The sequence below is a fragment of the Strongylocentrotus purpuratus genome, unplaced genomic scaffold, assembly GCF_000002235.5.
Source record: "Strongylocentrotus purpuratus isolate Spur 01 unplaced genomic scaffold, Spur_5.0 spur5_scaffold_6, whole genome shotgun sequence".
Lineage (NCBI taxonomy): Eukaryota > Metazoa > Echinodermata > Echinoidea > Camarodonta > Strongylocentrotidae > Strongylocentrotus > Strongylocentrotus purpuratus.
In genome coordinates, this window is record NW_022145612.1 from 36,848,570 (window position 1) to 36,865,595 (window position 17,026).

Here is a 17,026-nt window from a genome sequence, read left to right on the forward strand (position 1 = left end):
TGTCTGTTGGGGTCAGAGCTGGGTCATGTAGGTTTGTAAACAGCATAGCATGAATATGCATTTTGTAAGTTGTGTAATACAGAGGTACTGAACTGGCTTACTTTGTGGGGTTCATATCATTCTTATAGAGGTTTTTTTTTTTAAGCTCAAGAAAAGATACTTCCACAAAGTGTTTAGCAGGTAGCAGAGCTGAATGCTGCAATACAGATTAAATATCACCTGCAGTTGTTTGTAGATATGAAGTACATGTTATGTTGTTAATCCAGAAATAAATGATGGCAAGTACCTGAATTAATCTGTATTGATTAAGCAAGGCAAGTCCTTGTCATTCTGGTGGCATTGGCAACCCAATAAATGCAATGCTCGCATCTCCAGGATTCACCAATTTAGATTGTTCTCCTGTCACCTAAAAAATAATCCAAACTTGGCTAATTCTGCTCACGTACGGACAGCTCCATCGGATGTAAACTGAATTATGAGTTCTTATTTCCGCAGGGACGAAACATTCCAAAGGTCATCTGTAATTAGCCCTAAACAATCAAAACAAGATACATGTAGACAACTTGGGTTTGGGAGAGATGTGCCTTAGATTGGGCGATACTGTTGAGGAATTAGTCACCTGGTCGGCTGTTCCTCCAAGGATGCTGCGTTCGTTCCGGCCCAGGTATGCTTGAACTTCTCGTCAAGTCATCACCAAGGTTTGAATGTGTTTGCTGTACGTTGCGCCCATCCGATACTATGTTTACCTGAAGCACGGAGCAGCAGGAGTAGTTCCACATCGTTGCTTTGAGAGTGTCATTGTTCTTTTGAAGGTTTTCATATAATCTCTGGGGTTCTCGTGAAGAGGACCAAGTACTTTTTCATAATGTGACTAGTTAACAAAGTGGAGGTTGTGCGTAGGAATGGCAACATGGAGCTCTGTGTGGAGACAGTGTATGAGTATGAGATCGTTATAGAGGAGACGATACAGCACCAGGAGAGAAATGAAAGGTCAAAGATCTCAAGGTATTTGATAACATGCAGTTTAATCTTCATATTACCGTAAACAGAGGCATCATGTATGAAAGTCAGTTCCAAATTGTTCTTTTGGTAATGACTCTAATGAGGGGGTTAACTTGTTCAGTTTTGATAAAGTGCAGTAATCTTTGGTCATTGCATTGTGCCCATATAAACACCCTCTTTACACACGTTGGGAGCGGGCAACTGTTCTCGTTGTATTGACTCAATAGTATTTACAAAGGAGATCGTGAGCACATGTACATGTACATGTATGTGAATAAGGCATGTTGAATCCATTCATGAACATGTTTCATTTTAAAACACAAATGGTCATGTGAGTCATAAAATTATATGAAAAATGTTTGGAAGTTAAGTTGACATACAATTTGGCCTGGCAATCACAACAATATTTTGGTTTAGAATTCCTTCTAGCCAAAGAGTCCAGTCAAATTATTAAAAAGAACAATATTAATAGTGACAACAGTAGAGCGCTTAATAATACGTTTCTAAGCCCTTTACATTATAATTATTGTTACGTCGGTTATTGGATTAAATAACAAATCCACACATGATAGTGCACATGCTCCACTCCCTGGGGATTATTCTGGCCAGTCTCAATTTTAGAAGTAACATGTCAACCCAACAACGTGTACACGGAAGAACTGTGTACACGGAAGAACTGTGTACACGTCGCAGCCTTGGTATACATGTATACAGCCACAGTTGGCTGATTATGATACCTTATCGTGTTTAATAATGTAAAGGAAGATCACAGTTAAAATTAGAATTTAAACTTTGCACTGTATTTTTTCCCTCCCTTTCTTGGATCCAGCATGGTTTCAAGTTATCTGCATTGTGACATCACTTATTGACAAGCCTGAGGAACAAGATTGTAGAATCAATATTAAACAGAAAGTAAAATACACAGATGGGCACTTGTATCGTTTCACCCTAATGGAGCCCTTAGGCTCTTATTATTCTTAGGAGATGATTAGGTCTTTTTCTATGAAGAATATAATGAGGATTTTAGTGTAATTGGTTTGAGACTAGTAGTTCCAATGGAGTAGGTATACAAGTTGAAATTATCCTGAAAATGAATGTCTGTCATTTTTCTTTTCTTTTCTTTTCAAAACAATGCAATTCTTTTCCCCTTGTGATTTGCTCAGTTTGACATTGACGAGAGTTCATGTGCTTATATGGAGTTAAATAGTTTTGAAATATATTGTAGTTGGAGGAGTTGGAGCCATGTGTACTTATCTTCAAGTTGGTTAATATTTATTAAGCCTCTTACATGTAAGTGCCATTATAGGTCTGTCTTCATCAGCTCGAATCAGTCTGCCAAATAACCCGCTATTTTAAATATCCCGATCGCAAATTAACCAGTTAATTTGCGTCTTCATCAGCCCGCAGTTGCACTAAGCAAGATATTGGTCTTAAAAATCTTGGGTCTTGTTTCCCAAATATCCCGCTATTTGGGAAATAGCTGGCATATCGGTCTAGTTAAGATGCAATTTCGAGTTTTGGGATAATATCCCAAGTCTGAAAATAGCGGGTTATTTGGCAAACTCGAGCTGATGAAGACTTAACAGGACCACACACCTGTAAACTTCAACTATACTATAGTGGAGAAACACCCTTGATATACCCTCCACTGCATATAATTCTTACTCTTGAGTTGACGTTAGCTTGCATGTATTTCTAAGATGTGAAAAATGCCTTTTGTGTTTCCTTTTATCTTCTGATATTGCGACATTGATCATAACGATTTCAGTTATTACATAATGCAAACAAATCATCTTCTGGGTTAGTTCAACAAATAATCAGGGAAATACACAAAATTAAGGAATGTAGAATGTAATGTACCTCATACCCAGATTTTGATAAAATGTTTTCACCTTTCACCTCTAACTCTACCTTGGAAAGAACAGAGTTTTATGGCTTTTAGAGGATCCTGTTTTATCAACCAAAGCCAACGATAGCTGTCTAATGCCTATGTATTTTGGTTACCATGCAAATACTACAAATAAACTACATGTATGAGTGCTGTGATAGCACTGTGTGTAGAGGTCATAACCTTTTTGAGTTGAATGGATTGCTGAAGAGGAATTACAATCTTGATTCTTCTGGTCGCATGTTATTTGTGGAGTGGGTAGAGGAAACGAAAGACTTGACAAAGAAGCAAGTTGTAAAGGGGATTATTGAACAAAGTGGCAGGATAAACCTATCTGTAACTGTAAGCCTAAACTATTCAATCGTTAGCCGACTTTCAATTTCCTATTAACCTCAACTGTCCATACCAGGAAAGTAAAACTGGGCCTCCAGACACATATCATTTGTATGCGTAAACTTTTGTCATGTTTTTAAAATGTGTAAGGTCTTGATGGAGACCACAGCCTCACTGCTGTACTGTACCGCTTGTCAACTATGGATGGAAAGGAAAAGTGTGCTAGTCTTGTGCATGCAGACATTTAATATATTAACCAATTTCACAGTTATTGATCAACAATATGAATATTTTGATGAGCAATAGTTCTGACATGTAAGTCATGGAGATAATAAGTTAAAATGGACTTGTTCACAGTTGCTAATAATTGTAGCATCCTGAATATAAAGAAGGAAAAATAAAGGCCTACAAAATGAAAGAAATACAATGTATATTAAAGAAAAGACTATCCAGTTGACTTTTGTACCTGAGTAAATGCATCATACTCTGGGGTGCAATTATACATTTGAACACACAGTTTCAATTAGTTACAAGAAGATAAGAGTAGTTAAATTTTATAGAACAAATCTACAATCGCACATCATCAGCAATTACAACAAAACTTGATACTCTTGAGATGTAATAAAAACCTACTTTCACCCATAACAATTTCCTTGTTTTATTTCCTCTTCTTGTAAGTAAGTGGTAACGGCCGATTGGAGCCAGAAGTGCGTTAACTTGTATTCTTTATACAGAGTTAACGCCCTTCTGTCTCTGAACATATTGTGTACTGACAAACTCTCTTGTGGTTCTCGAAAGCTAAACCACTCATCCTTCCATTTAAGATTCCATTTGCACTATTCAAACTAATTCCTCTTTATCTTCAGATCATCTCGCATACTAGAGCATATTAATCATTGGTGTTGGGTTGTCTGTCTATTCCTCTGTGGACATTGTGGAGATATGTATGTGACCAATTCTTTCAGAACTTGTTGGATGTCTAAGGAAAACTTGAAGAAGGAAAACAAGTTATTTATATTTCCTTTCTGAAGTACATTTCTAATGCCTGGTAATTTTGTTCAAAAAGATGACTGATAAACATACATGTAATGTGATAATAAGATTGCATTATTTATGAGAAATATAATTCTACCATATATTCATTTTGAAAACACATGCTTCAAAGTTTGAACTAAGATGCTAATCGCTATTGATAGTGAGTGATAATATTTTGTAATATAAACGACAGATAAGGAATTTTAGTACTTTGAAGATGGAAATGGTATGCTTGTTTTTTTTGTAATGATAAATAGTTTATATTTACGTTTTCTTGGTTTTGAAAGAATTGGTCACAAACATTTCTGCTTTTCTAACTCTAGTGTTGCTAAACCGGTGGAACTCTGCTGCAGTCTCTCATGATTGCAAACTATCAGCGGTGCATTGTAGTTTCTACCATTAGAGGAGTCTGGAGAGGAGAATAAGCTAGAGACTGACGATTACAAGATAAGATGGAGAAGTAACAGATAGCATGGTCATCTGCATTTTATTAGTTTAGATGGAAACATTACACTACATATCATAGAGCCTGGCTTTCTATCATGAGGGGTATGCCTAATCAGTCTGCCTTCATCATGGGGTAACTCCCATTGCTCGTCTCGGTGAATTGACCTTTTGTTCTTGACCTGAATCTCAAGTGGGGTCGAGCAGCCTACCTGACTAGCTGGGCAGGGAGAGAGTAGATCCCCTCAGTTCCGTAGAGAACCATCAACTGCCCTGCATTTCACTGCAAGTGCGGTGTAGATGCCACAGGGTGGTATAGCGTGCGTGTACTAGAACTCTACTCTCCCTTGTGCTGGGGGTGCATTACAGACCTGCCTCTTTACCCCTCACAGGACTAGCGCACTACATGAATCTGACATCAGAGTTTGGAATCGGGCCAGCTTTCAGTCAGCTATGTAACACCACATCGCAGCGGTCTCAATATTGAGAAAGCGTGAGAGAACATAGCTATGTTTATGGTTAGCAGCGGGGCAAACATTTCATAGTACCTGCCGACTCCCTCAAGATCAGGTGGGTGTCGAGGCCTCAAGACTCTGCTCCAACTGTTGCAGCAGTACAAACTACTTTGAAGATTCTTGAAGTCAATTCTCAGCAAGGAGTAGCATAGAAGGAGTAAATCTGCTTGAATGGAATTAGAACTGCGTTTGGATGACCGACAACAACGGGCTCCAGAAGCTGGCGGCAGCCACCGCAGCCAGACTGTCTTTCTTTGACAGGGAGCGTCTCCGAAAGTCATTCAGCATCAAGAAAGTGAAGGCCAGGATTTCAAAGTCGACGACTAGGATGAGAGTAAAGATACCTTCTAAGCTTGCCTCCTTTAACCCAGACTTGGATATCAGATCCAAGCTCTCGCAGCTCGCCCTTAAGCTCCGGGGAGGGACAGGGGATGGGATAGATGGCTGCTACGCCCATTCCTTGGGCTCAGACTCTGATAGCATTGTGGACAGTATGTCCGGGAGCCCCTCCCAATCCCGACAGGGGCGACAGGACTCGGACTTTGAATTTGTTTATATTCGGCAGGATAAATCAAAAAGAAAATGGTATGTATCAACCTTGTGCAAACTCTCTCTGCCTCTCTCTTTTTATCTTAAGAATTGAGTGAATCTGAATTTGTTTGATGTTTTTATTAGTTATCAAATCATATTACTGTATTTGTATTTCACTTTTTTTAGAAGTTTGTCAACAAGACGGACTTGTTCACTTCATGTTGAAAAATTCTGAGTAGATCATATCAGCTTTACCAGTGAAGGCAACTCAAGTAGATAAGAATTCCATATATTCCTGCGATCTGTGCCTGTTATCAGAACACAATTTTGAATGTATTGCCTCACTTTTCTTTCTTTTTAAAAATAAAGAAATATTCAACACGTGATCAGCTTTGAATTCAGCAACAGTTTTGTCTGTACAATACAGCTGTACTATACCAGAAACAAGGAAATACAAGGAATATGACATGAGTTGCAGACAGATAAATTCAAGGATTTAACAAAAATTAATTACCACAACATTAAACTTTTTTTTTTTTTTTAATATTCAGCATATCCTGTTTGAATAGCCTGAACTATGTTCAAACTCTTGAGATAAGATGTTTAATCTAACCTGGAAAAAAATTTGCTTCACGTAATCTTGTCCGATTCTTCTGACTTTTTGATTCAGAAAGCGAGGAAATCCTGATAAGAGCTTCATGTTACCTTTTCTAGAAGCCCAAGCATGAAGATTTATTTGACCCTAAACAAGTCATTTTTGAAAAAAATTAAGGGATCTTGTCTTTTATGATTGCTTTAATCTTTTTGGCCATAGGGATTATTAGATGACAATTTGCCAAGACAACTTGAGTTGATAGCACTACTAGTGCCATTCAAAACTTTGTAATTTCTTTTAGTGGGTGTTGGTGAAATGTTACAGTTGAAAAGGTTAAAAGTTTTACTTTGATTTTTATATTTTGATAGGTCATACATTTAAACCTGAACAAGGTCAAGGTCAGAATAAATATTTCACAGTTTTGTTGTTTGTTGTTTGAAGAAATGGACTCCCATTGGTCATTAACTGTACCTCTTGTTTATTCTTAACGATGCAGAAAATTTCATCCTTTAGGGTTTGATGGCAGGGATCTCGTAAACTTTCAAAGTTTATTGGTGTTACCTGTAGTGTAAGCTGTCATCTCTTTTCTGTCAACGCCAAATGACCTTTGACCCCAAACAACATCAATCAGCACCTCCCAATAGCCGATTTGGGAGAACAATAACTTGGGCTGCGTCCATACCTGTACTCAGCCAGAGTTAAGACAGCTTTTTAGGAATTGAGCCCCTGTTGCATAAATAGCATTGAAGGTAACTTTGCCATTGATAGTAACTTCCATGGAGATCTTGATTTGATTGGCTGTTGAACGATGTTGCCATGGTAGTTAATTTTCATGGCAAAGTTACCATCAATGATCAATTTTATGTAAGGGGGGGGATGCAAGATAAGACTGTTGCCCTGATAATTCTTTAATTGTTGGAGTACATTATTTTGCATAGACCTTGTACATAGCTAAAGCTTGGTGTTTGCCACTCAGAAATATATCTAAAATTTCTTTTTACCCTGTGTAGAATTGTGATCTTCTCAAACTGAAAGTGGTCATGTTCACAATTGCCTATGCACACATTCTCATGAACGTGACTGCGTTTTGTTTGAGATTTTTTTTCAAAACCAGAATTCTGGGCTAAAAAATTATGAAGAACACAGCCATACATCATGTACCTGCAGCAGTTTGTGTGTGCTGTTTGTTTGGGTTGAGGCTGCACTGCTTATGTTATGGGTGCAAGTTCAAAAACGTGACAGCTTTGTTTTTGTCTCAAGTACATCAATTTAAATTATATGGGGCTACAGGAGCCGATATAGTCTTTTTGGAGCCAGAAGGGCATTAATTTTGTGTTCCTAGAGTACACCCCTTCAAAGTATGTAGAGCTAAAGAAACAACATCGTCGAATAGAGCGTACTTTGTGAAGCATAGATCTGCTAGTTTTGGAGAAAGCCTTGAAACAAAGGTCTTCATGTAGCATCACGAGCATGACAGGTGGCAAAGTATCATCTGTGTAGAGTCAGATGGACGTTAGCTCTTTCTAAAACAATATGGTTTAATGTCCTTGTGGCTCTTACTAGTGACAGATGATGTTCCGAGGTCACGGTCATGTGTGATAGACTCTAGAAGCAAATCATTTTTGATCTTCCAACCAGCTGCTTGGCACACATGCACATCAATAGCTATGTTTACACGGCGCTGTGTTATAAACAATGCTCCACTAAGTACTATTAAGCATTAATGAGGGTTCACACGGTACTGAAACAAATATTCAAAGTCAATCCAGGGAAGGCATTCATTTTAACTACAAGGTCGTGTCCGCATGGCACATAACTTTTAGTGACCCCCCCCCCCCCCCCCCCCCCCGCCACTGCTCGTAGTTATCATGCTAACCTTGAAATTTGTAATAGCTTGTAACTTTGAGTCAAATTTGTAACTATTTTGTAAACATAAGTGTGTCCACACGATCCTAATACAAGATAACTTAAATATTTGTAACCATGACCTAAACTTAAAGTGAACAGACTGTCATGTGAACCTCACCAATTGCAGACTGAATATTTTGTTCTCTTCTCCTTCTCATAAATTAAGTTTTCTTCATCAGCCAGAAGGGCATTAACTTTGTATTACACTGTATGAGTTAATGCCCTCCATCCTCTTTTACCAGACAAACTTAGAATATGGTTAATTCCCTTCAAGAAATGGCATTTCTTGAAGTAATACTACATTTTCCATCTACCAAGATCAAATATAGGCGAAAGATTGGTGACCGACATTTGCTCTAGTGACAATTGCTCCAGGTTTTATTTTACCAAAAGTACAGAATAGGGTGAGAACTAGGGTTGCAATTGGATTTTAGGTTCAGTCCAGGGCTAGGGTTAGGGTTAGTGTCAGGAACAGGGTTGAAGTTGAAAATCTGGTTAGTACAGGAAAGTGGCATGGAGCACTTGTAACAGGATCAGGAGCAAGTACTGTACAATGAGAACAAAAAACATAATTACATTGTCATAAGAATATTACATTAAGAAATTCAGATGTTAAAAGACATGCAACTGCATCTTTGGTTTTTGTTTCCTTCAAGGAATTCTGTAGAAGTACTTTGAAAGGATCCTGTTCACTACAGGAAGAAATTGCCTCGGCTTATTTCCGTATTTGGCAGGGTTAGGGTTGCAGCTACATGTACATGTACGTGAGTGATGGGTGAATACCACTTACATTAACTCAGAACTCAAAGGAGGAAATCCTATCCTGATATACTGTCTAGGGTTCTCTACATGTACAGTGTGTACACTGTATTTGTGCGGATGAAGAACTTGCTGATTGAAAAAGATTTTTGCAGAATGTAAGAACTACAGTTAGGATGACAAAACGTGTTTTAAACAGGTAATTGATCACTTTGTGGCTTTTAAAAGGGTTTTAATCAATATCTTGTGACAATGGACTTTCTTAGATGTAGCTAATGCAATATGAATGTAAGTTATTCTGCCTCCGTCTTATCTCTTTCTCTTATGTGTCTCATTGCAATGGTTGAAAGTTTCTTGCGGCGACAATGGCTGTCGATTTATAAAAGTTTAAAATTGTAAAAGTTCCTGGTTTTACCTTAAACAGGAGACGGATGTTAGATTCCAGGCAATAGCCTGAAATTAGGCCCTGATGAGTTATTTTCAGACCATAGTTTAGTTTGTGTACAAAAAAGCTCATTCTAGGTGATTTTCAGGCCCTCTGATTAATTCTAACTGGCATCCCTGAGGAGATTGTTTTCTCCCTTAGTCAAGTAGCCAGAGGCTAATGATTGATATAGATTTCATATTTTCATCTTAAAATGCCTTTACCTCGTTATATCTACTTGCAAATTGGCACTCAATGGATTTCACGTAATATAGCTTTTTAGAACTACATGTCTGAAAGATAAACTAGGTTATGATATCATTTCTTACCACATGTACTCTGGTACTTTCTTGATGAATATATCGTCCTTGTTTTCACGAAGTGACGGTAGTGAGGAAAATCGTAACGCAAAGTGAATGCAATTTTTTTTCACTACCGTCACTTCGTGAAAACAGCGACGATATATGGCCTTCAACTTGAAAGCACATCTGTGTATTGTAACTAGTATCAGTCTGCTTATCTTGCTATTCAAACTTCCTTTCAGTTGAGGGTTCATCGTAGAGGGAAGAACAGTGAACTTTGTTAAGGTCAAACCCCTATCTCTATGGAATATGAAATATCAGAATAATATATCAATGACAGGTGGATGGGAGAAGTTTGTGATAAAGGTTGTCAAAGTGGCAAAGTCCATGGTTGCAGGTTATCTCATTCTCTTGTCATTGTCATTCACAGTGATTTCACTTTTTTTTTTTTGGTTGGGTGGGGCTCCTTGGATATATGCTACTGTACCTTACAGAGAGATTTAATTGAAGCAATATTTGTCTTATTTCATTGTTTTTAACAGAGCTCTTCTGGGTCACCCTAGAGCTCTTTTGGACCTTTCCAGGGGTTGATTGCACACAGTTCCTACATATCCATATTTCAATTTATACAATTACAGAGTATTAGCTAATTTTTCAAATCAGTCAGAAAATGTACTCAAAGTCTGTGAAACATTTGTAGTTTCTGTCTTTGACCCTTTTTATCCCACCCTCTTTTTAAACGAAAATATAAAGAATCGTCATTTTTTAGTTATAATTATTATTATTATTATTTTATGTGGTTGTGTGACAGGCGCGGATCCAGGATTTCTTAGGGGAGGGGGCCCAACTTTTTTTTTTTTTTGCTCCCGAAAATTTGAAAAACGCGCCGGCCAAAAATTCGCTCAGTGGGGGGGGGGGGGGGGGGGGGGGGGGGGGTAGTGAGCCCAACCCCCCAAAATCGTAAAAATCACGTGATTTTACGTGATTTTTTTTTCTCAAGGGGGGAGGGGGGCCCGGGCCCCCCCCCCTGGATCCGCCACTGTTGTGTGATATCTTCCATGAGACCAACCTTCACATTACCCAAACACCGGGGAAACATGCATCTGTAGCTATTCTCTGTTAAAGTTTGATCCTTGGAATTTTATGTTTGAAATATTGTGTAGGTAGTTCTGGATGATGAAATTGTTTAGGCATTTGCGTGGGGGTTCATTTCAGTAGTAGAAAAATCCAATTGTTTATTTCTGCTTTGTTGTGGTTGAAGTAAAAGTTTGTTGACCTATTCACAACTGTTTCCTTATACATTGTACATTAATCCCTTAGGGGTAAAAGTCCTGAAATGAACTCAAATTCTTAAAAAGTATGTAAGGATGCAGAGAGGTACACTGACTTATCAGGCAAGCATCTTTTATATTAAAATGGATGAAAATGTTACAGTTACAAACAATTTGGCCTATACACCATTGTACATTTGAACATCTATTCGTATATGATCTGTGTCATCGGGCCTGATACATGAAATCAAAAGACTCTACTGAGCTTTGGTCATGTGACTTGTACTGTATGAGGTACTCTTGTCACTTGGTACTGAATTCTGTGGTGGATAAATTTAATATGATATCTATATATCAAAATTATTGTGCTGCAGAGCATATTATATTTTCAAGTCCTACATGAAAAGAGCTTGACAGCTATTACAAATAATTCCTCTGTTTATGTTTGATCTAACTTGCATCTTCTACCCATAAAAAGTAATAACATGGATGACTTCATGGACACTGTTTCTTGAAAATTGTCCTCATTTTTTTTTCAAGGAAAGAATATTTGACACCATCTCCCTGCGTGCTAGCAAGTGATGGTTCAAATCGGTTTAATGACTTCTTGGATTTTGATAGGAACTGAGTGAAGGCTAACTCATCCCTCCTGAGGACCAGGTTCCCCTGTTAAGGGTCCCTGGATCAGATCCTGTCACAAACCCCTCCTGAGGACCAGATTCCCCTGTTAAGGGTCCCTGGATCAGATCCTGTCAGAACACAACCCTTGGCCTTGGCTCATAAACTTAAAGACTGCTGTATTGTGTGTTCATCTTGTCATAGAGCTGCATTTACATTACAAGCGTTAAACTCTAACCTTGATACATGTATCTCATTTTGTAAAGACAATAGAACACAGGAATTATCTGATTTGCAACTATTGATATGAGCAATTAAGTATGGTATGGTTTGCATCATTTGCAAATGTAATGCTTATAGCAGGAAAATTTAAATATGCAGGCCAATAATGTGGTGTCGCTAATGTAAAGATATTTAGTAAATTGGAATAAACTTGACTGACTTGCTAACGCTTAATTATTATTGTGGTCAAACTTCTCCAACGTGTATTCCTTAATACATGATACAACAAAATAAGTCATATTCTAGTATGTTTTTATTTTACAAGTTCAAACTCATCTGTGATATCACTTTAAAAAAAATTTTTTTTTAAATGCAATACAAAAAAATGCTGCATAAACTATATTTGTAACTGAATTATTTTTAATGAACATGTTCACTGTGAATTGAAACTTTTGGAATCTCTTCAGGAAATGCTGACTTGTGTGGAAGGGCACCTAGGTCTACGATACGTTCTCAACTCAGAACATAATTGCATTGCATTGTTTGTATTTCAAGTTTTGTATAAACTATTCTGATAGGTTCAAATGTTCCCTTTATTTGTACGCAACTTTGTATTCCATTTGGTGTGTACATGTAGAGCTACCTACACAATAGGAATTCTCTATTCGCCCAAGTTCTGGAGCTTAGCTTCAAGAAATTAGTTGTCTTGAAGAAAACTTGTGTGAATACTGCTCAGTCATGGCCATTTGCTTCATGCCCCTTCCATGCTTGTGGTTATATATCTCAAAATCACTTCCACTCTCTGTCAAAGTAGACAAAAGGGAAGAGGCCCATACAGAGTAATGTCGCAGGTTGCTTAGTTACCATACTTCAAATTCTGAATGTGACAATAATTAGATTTGTGAATGTTTTTTTTTTAGGGGGCAGGGGGGTAAGTAGGGGATGGGTAGGGGTTTATTGATCCAGGTTTCTTGAATTATCCCATTAAATCTTCTTCCAGTATCCATACTTGAAATTATGACTGTGACAATAGTTAGAACTGTGAATGTTCTTCTATTTTTTTTTTGGGGGGGGGGAGGGGGAGGGGGAGGGGGTATGTAGGGTTTGGGTAGGGGTTTATTGTAACTTTATTGTCTCAGAAATCTTCTTCTGGTTGTACTTTAGTACGAGATTAGTGAGTTTATGTATGAAACATTTGTGCAATTTCTTTTGAAATCTGAGCACAGATTTGAACAAAGCAACACTTATCAACATGTTGCATGGAATCCCTTGCAGGAAATCGAATATCAAGTCAATTGATAGCATTCTCATAATTAGTCCATGCTTATCAGACCTATGTGCTACAAGGGCATGTCAATACTAACTCTTGGGTGTACTTGGGTGTAAGCAAAGCACAAAACATGATTTTCAATTTGTTTTGTAATGTATGCTGAATGGTTCACGGCGAGGCAAATAGTTCAGATAGAGGTCGACTCAATCGCTTACGTTTTGATCATAGCAGGTTCGGTTGTGATTAATGATTGGGCCTTGTCTAATTGGGATAAGGCTGTCAAGATATCTGTGCCTCCGCCTCCCAAGGTGATCAAAAAAGAAATTTGGTTTTCTTTTGTAATGCTGTTCGACAAGGGAATCAACAGTGCATGACTTTAAGAGTGGATTACATGTTTTATTTATTGTGTGTTAATGTAGACAGATCGTGCTGTAAAGTGTTAATGTATTGCTCAATAAAGTCACAATTTATATTGAGTGATTCAATGATTGAAGGCTCTCTTTTTATCACTGTCAAGCAGAGAGAAGAGAGACAGAGATTAAGAGACAACAAGAACAAAGAGTAACAGTAAGAGGGTAAGAAAGAGAATAAGAGAGTAAGAAAGGGAATAAGAGAAATAGAATGTTAAGAAGAGAAATAAAAAGAGTAGAAGATTACTGGGGGAGGGGGGGTACTTCATTTCGAAACAGTGATATTCAATTTAATGAACACACAAATAGTAAGTCTATCAGAATGACATTTTCCCTTGAGATATGTCTATCAAAGCTCTATGTAATTTCATTCAATATCAGTGATTATCATTAGGAGACAAACTTTTGAAAAGTAATTTAATTATTTTCATATCTTGAAGAGAAATTTTGATGCAGTGATGCTAGATTTACCCAAGGAGTTATAAGAGTTCTCATAACTCCTTCATTTACCTCCTCAGGCAGGGCCCTGTCTTATAAAGAGTTGTCATTGATTCAAATCGATCACAACTATCTTTAAAACTACACAGTTTCAATTAATTTTGAGTTGCGATTGATTTGATTTGAATCAATTGTAGCTCTTTATACTACAGGGCTCAGGTCTCCATTTTAAACGGCATTAAACATACATAAAGATGAAGGGTTCTATGACCAGTGATCATACATGTTACCAATGTTCACTACAAATGATTCCCTCCATCCCCGTATGTAAGCAAACCTATTTCTTCTTGCCCTACTTACATCACTTTACAACTAGCAATCGTTATCGCTCTGAAGCCAAAATAGCCTCTCTCTGCAAATAGTACTGATGAGAAAGGAAGTGGTATCTAATCTGTTGACAATTTGCTTGGCTATTTGGGAGGGCATCGATACTCAGAGAGAAAGAGAAACCTCAATCGGATGCTGATGTGCATCCAAGAGTCTCTCGGAGTAACGGGTCACCCTGGGGAATGATGGGAAGGGATAAGATGTCATGAGACATTTATAGTGCCTGTCCCATCTCTCGTTATCCACAGATAAAAAAATTGTATTTGATAGTTATGGCTGAAAACTAGGCATAAAAAAGATTTTGCTTTAGAATTCACCTGGATGGGATTATTCCATTCCAAGGGTAATTACATATTTGGGGCGCTCAAAAGTAACCTTTGTCTTTGAATGGCTTACTCTGATATTCTGAACAATGGTGTTGCTATGCTGCGATTCTTTCAAGGATTTAGCCTGAATATTTGTAATCCTATTCTGCTTTTAGATTGAATGTTACTTTATACTTAATACTTTATTTCAACAAACTTCATTACAAATTATTCTATCTGCTGTAGTAAGTATGTTTTGATTCATATTCACCAAGACCCATATTCTCCTTCATTTTCCACCAACTTAGTGTTTGTGATGATTAATAAGAAAACCCCAACACCATAATTGTCTTTAAATATCAAGATGATGTTTATCTTCACAAAACTGATGAGATCTTGATTTATTTTGAGGGCAATTCTAGTCACTTTACTTCCTGCTGATTAAGTATTTCTAGCACTTCTAGAGATGTGTGTTATTTAACAAGAAAGTCTTATCAAATGGGTTAAGAGCTGTTTAGTAGATGATTTTTTTTATCTCAAGTAGTCTATCAGGTGTTGTAAAAACTATATTTTGCAGCAATAAAGAATATACCCTCCTTGAACTTCGAAACGCTCTTTTGTTTTGTGATCCATCGTCAAGTAGGGCGTGCTCTCTACCAGATGACGAGAATTTGAAGTCCAAATTCCAAAGGTCTAAATTTTAAAATCGTGAGCAGAATAAAGGCTTGCCTTTTATACTCACCATGCACAACATAACCAAAGATGTTTCTACCGATGTCAAACTGAATGTCTGATTTTTTGCTCTTTGGTGGGGGAATTATTCCTGGATTTTCTTGAATTGCTTCGGAATGAAACTGGAGAGGTTATCTAGAGCTGTAGACCGCTTGTTTGAGCGATTAAGAATCGCAGTGCTTAAGAAATTCTACCCTGCTATCAATAGGTAGGTGATGGACAAGTTGGACTGGTTTCATGCTCAATGTTGAGAAAAGTTTCCCTTATGGAGGGAAGCGTTGTAGCTGTGTTTACTTTTTGTGTTTTCTTATCTCTGCTGTCTGCTTTCCTGAAAAACTCTGTGCATGTTCCATGTATACATGATTAAGATATTTAGGAAGAAATTCAGAAAAAAATTGGCTTGATTTGGTCGTGAAAGAATGTAACTTTAATATGTTCAATGTTCAGTATTCAATAGAACAATAAGGCATGAAATAATCTGACATTTCCTCCAGCAACAGTTGATCTGGGCTTCATTTTGTACACGATTAGGATTAGGCTTTGTGATTGAATTTTAGGTTAAGCTTAGGCTTAGAGTTAGGTATAATGTTTCATGCAGGGTTGATGTTGGTAATTCAGTTATCGTATGATATTGGCCACAGTGCATTTGTCATCAGAGCATGTGTTGTAGGTGTGTTGTAAAAATCAAAATAGGGACCAACCATGTGATCAGAGAAAATGCCCATGTGAAGCTGAAAGGGGATTGTCGATGAATAAACCAGTTTACTCACATATTCAAATGTTAAACATACTTTGAAACGAAGGTTGATCTTGATAACCTGAAGGCTTGCCCGAGGCTCACCCAACATATCAACAAATAATGTATGCACTATGCAGACTGGATTCCGTATTGTAGTTCATTTATTAATAACAGGTTAATGGAATACCTCGACACTAGGTCCCCAGAAAAGAAACATCCTTAAATGTAATAGTTAATGTTCGTAAACGGTCTATTAAGGAGACTCCACTTAGTTAGGACTTAAAGCCATTTAAGCCTTTTCTCTTGACGGGAAGGCTTGCAACATGCCCTTTACAATTCATACAAGTGTTGCAAACCTTAATCATGGATAATTGTTTGTAAATCTTGCATGTCCTACCCTCGATGCAATTTTCCTCCAAATTTGGGTCTGACATGAGTCCTGTCCTGTACCACCTGAGGGTAAAATCCCTGTAGTTTAATTAGTGTAAATGTCAAGTACTCCTTCATCCTTCATAAGACCGGTACTTCTTCCTTGAAGCAATGAATGAAGTACATCCCTCCTCAACCTATCCGTTCTGTGGCATTTGATTATTGTTGGGGAAAGTGATGTAAATATTTACGTCAGCCCAGTCTGGATGTTCCAACAGACCTGTCAATAATCGCTCACTGTCAAAATCGCTCTTTTCATCATGTATGATAGGAACCTCAGGAGTGAATGAAATGCCTGCATGAATGCTGCAGCGGCAGTGAACAGAAATTGCATGATTTGTGTTGTTAGTAGAGGCTTCATTTGACTGACTGTGTCAGGAAATCGAAATTATATATATAATTGAAATGAGAAATTGCAGTACTGGACAACAAGGCATACTGCCTTTCTGTTTTGAACAATTAATGTGTG

At 37.6% G+C, this 17,026-nt stretch overlaps 1 protein-coding gene across 7 annotated transcripts in view; it reads left to right on the forward strand.

The window, feature by feature from the left end:
- The window catches only part of LOC581333 (SRSF protein kinase 3), a 56,773-nt gene that overhangs the window by 8,570 nt on the left and 31,177 nt on the right, over positions 1-17,026 (forward strand). For 3 of the 7 annotated variants that reach the window (XM_030999903.1, XM_030999904.1, XM_030999905.1), the window contains exon 2: positions 4,582-5,802. The exons of 1 other annotated variant lie outside the window; for it this stretch is intronic. In XM_030999903.1, coding sequence (XP_030855763.1) covers positions 5,411-5,802 — 392 coding nt within the window. In that variant the 5' untranslated portion in view covers positions 4,582-5,410. Of the gene's footprint in view, positions 1-297; positions 1,006-4,581; positions 5,803-9,171; positions 9,210-15,490; positions 15,598-17,026 lie in introns of those variants that run through there. 3 more of the 7 variants (XM_030999906.1, XM_030999909.1, XM_030999907.1) reach the window with 3 other exon arrangements.